We start from the raw sequence: 7,936 nt of genomic DNA, 5'->3' as shown, positions 1-7,936 counted from the left end.
CAGGCAAGACTACTGGAGTGGGTTGCCATTTCCTTCTCCAAGGAAGGAAATTCCCTTCATTTCAGTAGGGGCAAGCTCAAATGCCAAGCCTTTTACCCAAATTTGATTCTTGATTTGCAGGATTCCAAGGCGTGTGCTCTCGGTCGCTGCACACGTGGGAGCATACGCGTGTGGTGTGTTTGGGTTTCTCTGCTCCTATCTGAGTCACTCCTTTGTTTGGGTGTTTGGGAGCCAATTTGAATAACTCATAAGACAAATTTCCCAGCATATTTGATTGGATCATAATAAGAGCTTTGCTCATTCTGCTCAAGACAGAGAAGGTAAAACATTTACGCCTTAGAGAATTCAAGCTGCTATAGCAAAATATCATAGACTGGGTAGCCTCCAAACAGCAAAACTGTATTTTTCATGGTGCCAGCATGGTCGAGTTTTTGAGAGAGAGTGCTCTTCTGGGTTGAGGACTGCCAGTAAATGAGGGAGCGGAGGGAGCCAGTTTTCTCATGACTGTTTTATCTATCTGTGTTAGTTTTCAGTCGTGTCCGCTTCTTTGCAACCCCATGGACTGGGGCCTGCCAGGCTCCTCTGTTCATGGAATTTTCCAGGAGAATACTGGAGTGAGTAGCTATTCTCTTCTCCAGGGGATCTTCCCAGCCCAGGGATTGAATCCTTTTCTCCTGCATTGCAGGCAGATTCTTTATTGTCTGAGCCACCAGGGAAGCCCCTCATGACCCTTATAAGTGACCCTTATAAATCTGAAAGTGAAATAGTGAGATCTATGTATTATCTGTTGTTTAAGAAAAGGAAGCTACTGAGTATTTCCTAATCACCCCATTTTCCCAGCCCTTGTCATGCTCACTAGGTACGCTTACTCCTTGGAAGAAACGTTGTGACCAACCTAGACAGCATATTGAAAAGCAGAGACGTTACTTTGCCAACAAAGGTCCGTCTAGTCAAGGCTATGGTTTTTCCAGTAGTCATGTATGGATGTGAGAGTTGGACTATAAAGAAAGCTGAGCGTCGAAGAATTGATGCTTTTGAACTGTGGTGTTGGAGAAGACTCTTGAGAGTCCCTTGCACTGCAAGGGGATCCAACCAGTCCATCCTAAAGGAGATCAGTCCTGGGTGTTCATTGGAAGGACTGATTTTGAAGATGAAACTCCAATCCTTTGGCCACCTGATGCAAAGAGCTGACTCATTTGAAAAGACCCTGATGCTGGGAAAGATTGAAGGCAGGAGGAGAAGGGGATGACAGAGGATGAGGTGGTTGGATGGCATCACAGACTCAATGGACATGGGTCTGAGTGAACTCCAGGAGTTGGTGATGGACAGGGAGGCCTGGAGTGCTGTGGTTTGTGGGGTCGCAAAGAGTCGGACACGACTGAGCCACGGAACTGAACTGAACCTAAGGTACCAAGCTCTGTGCCGTGTGCTTTTATTCTCATGAACAACACTAAGTCAGCTTGAAACACTGCACTCAGGGCTTGCCTGGTGGTCCAGTGGTTGACTTTGCACTGTCGATGCCGGGGGCGTGGGTCTGATCCCAGATCAAGGAACTAAGAGCTCATGCTCCCTGGTACTGTCAGAAAAAGAGAGAGATGCACTCAGCCATCACCTCCCCGTGCGCAGTGTCCTCAGCATTGTCTTCCATCAGCATCGGACCCTCTGCTTTGCCCCGCCCTCTGCCCCCTAACATTACCTCTTTGAATCTGTGTTACATATCTTGGTGTAACATTTCTTTTTGAAAAACATTGCATTTTTTTAAAATTATTTATTTGGTTGCACTGGGTCTTAGTTGTGGCACGTGGGATCTTCAGTTGCCACCTGTGGGATCCGGTTCCCTGACCAAGGGTCGAATGCAGGTCCTCCGCATTGGGAGGATGGAGTCTTAGGCACCGGGCTGCCAGGGAAATCCCTTGGTGTCCATTTCTGCCCTTCCTCTAGACCTGTTGTCCAAGATGGAAGAGCATCAGGGAATCAACACACTTGTTAGGAGTTGCTCTCATCCATCCAGTGATACTTGGAAGTTAATGGAGAAATACATCCTCTTCCTCAGGTGAGTTAGTTGTAGGTTTCCTCCTGTAGTCACTTGCTCACAGACGCACGCGAAGTGGCTTCTCCTCTTTCAGTCTTATATCTGCTCTGCCCCCATCTGTGCTTCTTGGGGTCACCTCCCAGTACTGCTGACTTTCAAATCCTTGTTTCAGTGTCTGATTCTGGAGGACCCAAACCAGGGCAAAGGGCTGTCTACCTCTGGATCACCTTTAGGCTTATCTCCTATCCCTCCTCCCACTGAACCCCACATTTACCCTTTGTAATCACCCCCCACACCCCCAGGCTTTCATGTCACCCCACTGCACACCCTTGTTCCCTCCCCTGGAAATCCACGACTATTCATTTGGCATTCAAAGACCTCCGTGCCCTGTTTGGGCTTCGCCTCATGCCTTTCTCCAGCCCCACTCCAGCCCCACACAGGGGAGCGTGTATTTCAGCTGCAGGATTCTGTTCCCCATCCTGCCAAAATGCCCTTCAGTGATCCCACCTCCTGGCTTTTGCACAGATGTCTTCCTCTGCCCCAAATGGCATGTAAAAGTTTTACCTCCATTTCCGGTCTACCTTCGTCCACGTGGCTGAAAAAAGTTTTGTTCCCAGCTACAGGTCCTGCTCCCCACTCTCAGATTTGCAAGTGAAGACACAGGTTCTAGTTTATGCTGCAGTTTTTTTGCTGAACTGGGTTTCCCTGTGACAGCACACCAACCCTGGCTATGCAAGGTCATGAGCCTTACACGGAGTACAGGAGCATTAAGTGAGAACAGAATGAGAACACCCTTTGCACGCTGATCTTGTAAGACTTCCACGCACAATGTGACTAACTTTTCTGCCTTGTTAACTCAAGTTTATGTATGTGGCATTTTATTAACATGCGACCTAGCTCTAATATTTTGGGCTTCCTACCCAGAAGGAAGGAAGAAGCCTCCCTGATCATGAATTCCTCCTTCACAAAACCTTTGCCCTTGGAGATTCACTTCTGTGCCTCTCTTTGATAACCTTGAGGATATTGATTTGATCATGAAAAGGAAAATGGTTGAAATGTGTGAGGTTTAAAATAGCACTTCACTGCGCACTTGGATCACAGGCTGGACCAAAAAAAAAAAAAATGCTTCTTGATGTGCATGTTATTTGCTGCAAAACAAAACACATTGCCGAATGTATCCTTGAAATCAGAGGAAAGGGAATCCCTGAAGAGTTTCTAGTGAGAAGAGATGGTAACTTGAAGTGCATTGTATGTTACCCCTTATTTGAGCCAGGAAGCATATGGGGCAGGAAAGGGCAAGGATTCTACTGTGGCTTTAAATCCTGGCTCCACCACTTCCTAGCTGTGTGGTCTCAGTGCAAAACCTGTCTTCAGTTTTTGCACCTGTAAAATGGGCATAATGATGGATCCTGCTTCTTAAGGTTGTTGGGAGGGTAAGAGAGTGTCTTTATATATACATATATATACAAGGGGTGTGTGTGTGTGTGTGTGTGTGTGTGCGTGCGTGTGTGTGTGTGTGTGTGTATGTATATATATTCAGCTTGAGGGGAGCTAAATGCTTTTTTTCAAAGCTTCTGCTTACTCACTCAGTTGCTCAGTCGTGTCTGACTTTTTGCAACTCCATGGACTGGATTCTTCAGGAAAGAATACTGGAATGGGTTGCCATTCTCTTCTCCAGAGGATCTTTCTGACCCAGGGGTTGAACCCCAGTCTCCTGCATTGCAGGCAGATTCTCTATCATCTGAGCCACCAGAGAAGCCCCTTTAAAGGCTTGTCTCATCTCAACTCCTATTTTTTCTATGTAGCCTCTAGTTCCCTCATCGGAGGATTCTTCTCGGATGTGTTTTTTTTTTTTTAATGTTTTCTTTTTTAGCCACTGGTGCCTTGCGTTTTAATAGCAGGGCTGTTTTTGCAACAACTGTGTATGTAGAATAACTGATGCCAGGCAAGGTTATGCTATGCTGAATACTTTTATTTGTATTTTTTAATGTAAACATGATTTGCTTTGTAGGCACAATATAACGAAAGCTCTAAAGCCACAAATACATTAGACAATGCTTCAGTTCCCTCGTATCAAGCTGACATTACGGTGAAGCCTGCACAGTTCCTTTAAGGCAACCTGAGACATTCTGTACACTTCCTTCAGGAAAACAACCACGTGGCGGCAAAGATGCTTCAAACAAGAGTGTTAAACGGTTCATTTTGATACTTTAATTTTTCCCCCCGGTCTTCATGGCATTAGTTGATCTTATTGGTCAAACACTAGTTTTCTCTTCTCCTTCTGTATTTCACGGAGACAAAAGGGTTTTCTTTAACTCACCAGCACAATTTGTGATTAAAGTTGAAAAAACAGACTTGGGAAAGAAGGTCTTTTCATGCTAACCTACTGGACATAACAAAGGGCATTTGGCTTCTGAACGGACAGTTCTGTCTCCCCAGCCAGAGAAGAGACTTGGGATGCTCACAGGTGTCTGTTCCCCCAGCCCAAGAAAACGCCATTTCTGTCTAGCTCACCAGGAATGCCACTTGGGTAGCGGCTCTTCTTAAGACCTCATGGAACACTTGGCTGTGGGAGAAACAGGACCAGTAGCACAGCATTTAGCAAAAGTGTTGGGAGAAGGGGCAATACAACCTCTATGTGATCTTTCTAAAGTGGCCAAGACCTGGAATACTGGCGTGTCCTGGGGTAGGAAGAGACGCTGATGTTGGTGTCTCCTTTTGAGATACACATGTCCCTTTGCTCATCAGATGGCATCACCCTTTCTCATCTTCATAGTTTATGTGTACGTACAGTGAGGAGACACTTCTTTCAGATAAATATTTGGCATAAATAAGTCATCATCACAAGCTTAAGATAGGGGGAAAAAAAGCACATGTTCAGGGAGGTGACATTTGTTACAAAGGGACTTAGGGAATAAAACAGGTAATTGCTGAGATGCGTTCATTGCCATCACTTGGGGAAAGAGTGGGTTCTACCCTAAGGCTCAGTGGTGGAGAGATCGGGCAATGTGGGAGCCTTTTGGTAACCGTGTGGGCTCCTGTGTCTGCAGCTTGGTCTGCTAGTGATGGAATCGACCCCTTGGGACAGCAGGACCGGGAGAAGGTGATGAGGACCCCCCCGCAATCTGACTCTCTTTCTCTTCCTCCAGGGGAACTGTTCGCCTCAAGCCATATCAAGTGGGGTGGGGCTAGGGGTGGGCTCCTTAGGAATTTGGGAGCTGGAAAGTTCATCAAGGGTGTGTGATCAAGTAGTTTGGTCCCTGATTTCTGAAAAGCAGGGTCTTGCAAAGAGTCTGCACCATGATTTTTTTATTTCAGAGGAGAGGAACGCACATTTGGCATCAGATAATAAACATCAACCTTTTGTATCACTAGAGTTTGTTACATGTAGGAACATGCTTTGGCAAGAAAAAAGATACTCATTGATTTTTCCCCCCAAATAGGGCTCAAAAAGGGGGTCTTCCCTGGGGGAGGAGGGGAATCTACGGTAAAGGTGGTTATCCAGTACCTGGAAATGAAAAGAGGAAGAAGGGTAATGCCATGGCAAGTGTGCAAACAGAGGCAGGTCTCAGGAGTGACTCGGAAATAGTCCTGCACCTGGCACATTTTCTTAAAATGAAATCTATACGCAGCCAGAGGATTTTGCTCTCGTGATGGGGTTTCAGAGGAGGAATCCCCGTGGCTGGTCCTCACACTTTGCTGTTGACCCATCTTCTGTCCTGAAAAATGCACATCTCTTCCCCTATGTTTGTGGTTAAGAACCAGTGAAGGGATCAAGCATCAGAGGGTGGGAGGAGGGTCTTCCAACCTTTTGACCATGAAACACCTGAATGAAGGTGAAGAGGTTGCCTCTTCAGTGGGAGGAAGTAGAGTATGACTTGGGGAGATCCTACAGTTAATGGGCTCGTGAAAACATCTCCCGGCCTACCCTCTTTCTGCCGGCCAAACCGGCAAGTGCTCCTGTCGGAAGCATGGGCGGCTGGCAGCAAAAAGGATCACTGGCCCGAAGATTTCTCGGATCTGGACCTTTCAACCCAAACTCGTCTTTGCCCACGTCTGGCCTCCTAAGCGACGGACCTGTGGGCTCGTATCGATTTTCAAGGCTGTTCTAGAACTGTCGAGAAGGACCCAAAGATGGATGGTTTTGAAACAGAGAAGAGGGCAGAGTGTAAAATACACAGATGGGGAAGGGATGTAATACCGCATGATATGGGCTTGGCACTTAATTTCAAAAACAACAGTGATCAACAGCTTTTTTTTTTAGCTCGGCTGACAGCAGACAAACACGACACGCACTGGACTACAGCGTTTGTTCACTGGGGCACAGGAGGGTTTTCTCAGCTGGGTCCTCTTCTCCCAGAGCATCCCTCTGTCCTCCTGCCCGGGCCGCGGGCTACTGGATGAAGGGCATCCTCTCCTTGTTCTCGCTGTCTCCCTCGTGGTCCTCCTCCTCTTCGCCCGCCTCGCTGGTCTCTGTGCTGTCGTTGGCCATCTGTAATCCAACAGAAACAGGGATAGGCCCCTGACTCTCGGCACCACCCCCTCCTTCGTGGTCTAACCTGGAGCTGGACTTTCTCTCTCGGCTACTGATGAATGCGGGGCCTTCTCCCTGGAGCTCCACCCCTCCACCCTCCTGCCTGCGCAAGCCTGCTTCTCCTTTAGCACACAGCCCGCCTCCTCAAGGAAGCCTTCCCAGACTTCTCTAATGGGAACAGTCCCCCTGTTATGAGCGCCTCTGTGGCCCGGATCCATGGCTACCGTGTCCCATCTATACACACGGCTTGTGAACAGATGACACCCTGCCCCGCTGTGGGAACTGCAAGCGACCGGGCAGATGACCCAGGCTCCTGCTTTCTTCCATTTTATCTCCTGCAGCTAGCAAAGTTCCGGACACACACAGGAAGGCAATGTGCGTTTTAGAACAGTGAACACATAGTGGTGAGAGTTCTTCCTTATTAGTATACACGCCATATTCAGCACCATGCAGGTACCTCGTGTCCATCACCCCACTTTTTCTCTTCTCAACAGCCATGACGTAGTAGCCATAGCAATAACTATTGCTGGCACTCGTTTTGCAGCGGTGCAAAGGGAGACTCAGAGGTGACGTGTAAGCGGGAAGTCGTGAGGCAGCGGAGGTCAGCAGGCTGCAGAGAAGGTCGCTAGCCCTCTCTGGGGCCCGGGGCAGACGCCAGGCCTGGGGCGGGGGCGCCGTCTGACGCCGCGGGGTGTGCAGGCAGCAGCTCCGTCTCGGCTCTGACCCTACGCACGGTGTCAGATGAGCCCTGCTGTGCTCGCCCGTCCCCATCAGGAGAAGGCCCCAGCAGAACAGATGTTCCCGCTGCTTGTAGGCACGTCCGCTTCCGGACCTTCGGGCAGCCTGCTGCCCCCACGCCTTGTAGCCCAGACGGTTTCGAGTGGCGGGTGTGCTCCCTGCAGTGGGTTCAGTGGGGCAGACTCGGGGCCTTTGATGCCCCCTGAGCTCTGACAGTGGCCGTTCTGCCAGGAGAGTGTGCCCCAGGAGCCCCTAGCTGCACCCATCCCCCCCACACATGCTGCAGGGCGGTGACGCGGCCCCACAGAGCCCGGACCCTGTGCTGTTTGCTCTCCCTAGAAATACCCTCACCGCTGGCTGCCTCTCCTTCAAGCCTCGTCTCCATCCAGGAGGGACGGGCCCCTCCCGCCAAGAGATGCTCCCCGGACCGCAGGTCTGAGCTGGCCCATCTGCTGTCAGCTCAGGTCCCAGGGGTGAAAGCCCCCCTGAGCTCCAGCAACGAGGACAGCGACACCTGCCACGGTACGGCCTGGGCTTTCACTCAGAAAGGTGGCTTTGCAGCTCCTGTCCTGTTGAGAATCCTCCTGTGGTCAAGCAGGCCTTCCTACCAGCCCCACCACCCAACAGGACCT

The 7,936-nt window shown here is 49.5% G+C and overlaps 1 protein-coding gene across 1 annotated transcript in view; it reads right to left on the bottom strand.

The window, feature by feature from the left end:
• Nucleotides 1-5,321: 5,321 nt before the first annotated feature.
• The window catches only part of VAT1L (vesicle amine transport 1 like), a 164,953-nt gene continuing 162,338 nt past the window's right edge, over nt 5,322-7,936 (bottom strand). Inside the window, exon 9 of the mRNA NM_001046624.2 lies at nt 5,322-6,524. Coding sequence (NP_001040089.1) covers nt 6,426-6,524 — 99 coding nt within the window. The 3' untranslated portion in view covers nt 5,322-6,425. The remainder of the gene's footprint in view (nt 6,525-7,936) is intronic.

This window comes from Bos taurus, chromosome 18, assembly GCF_002263795.3.
Source record: "Bos taurus isolate L1 Dominette 01449 registration number 42190680 breed Hereford chromosome 18, ARS-UCD2.0, whole genome shotgun sequence".
Lineage (NCBI taxonomy): Eukaryota > Metazoa > Chordata > Mammalia > Artiodactyla > Bovidae > Bos > Bos taurus.
The sequence above is the reverse complement of the archived record's forward strand: the minus strand, read 5'-3'. Positions and strand labels throughout refer to the sequence as shown.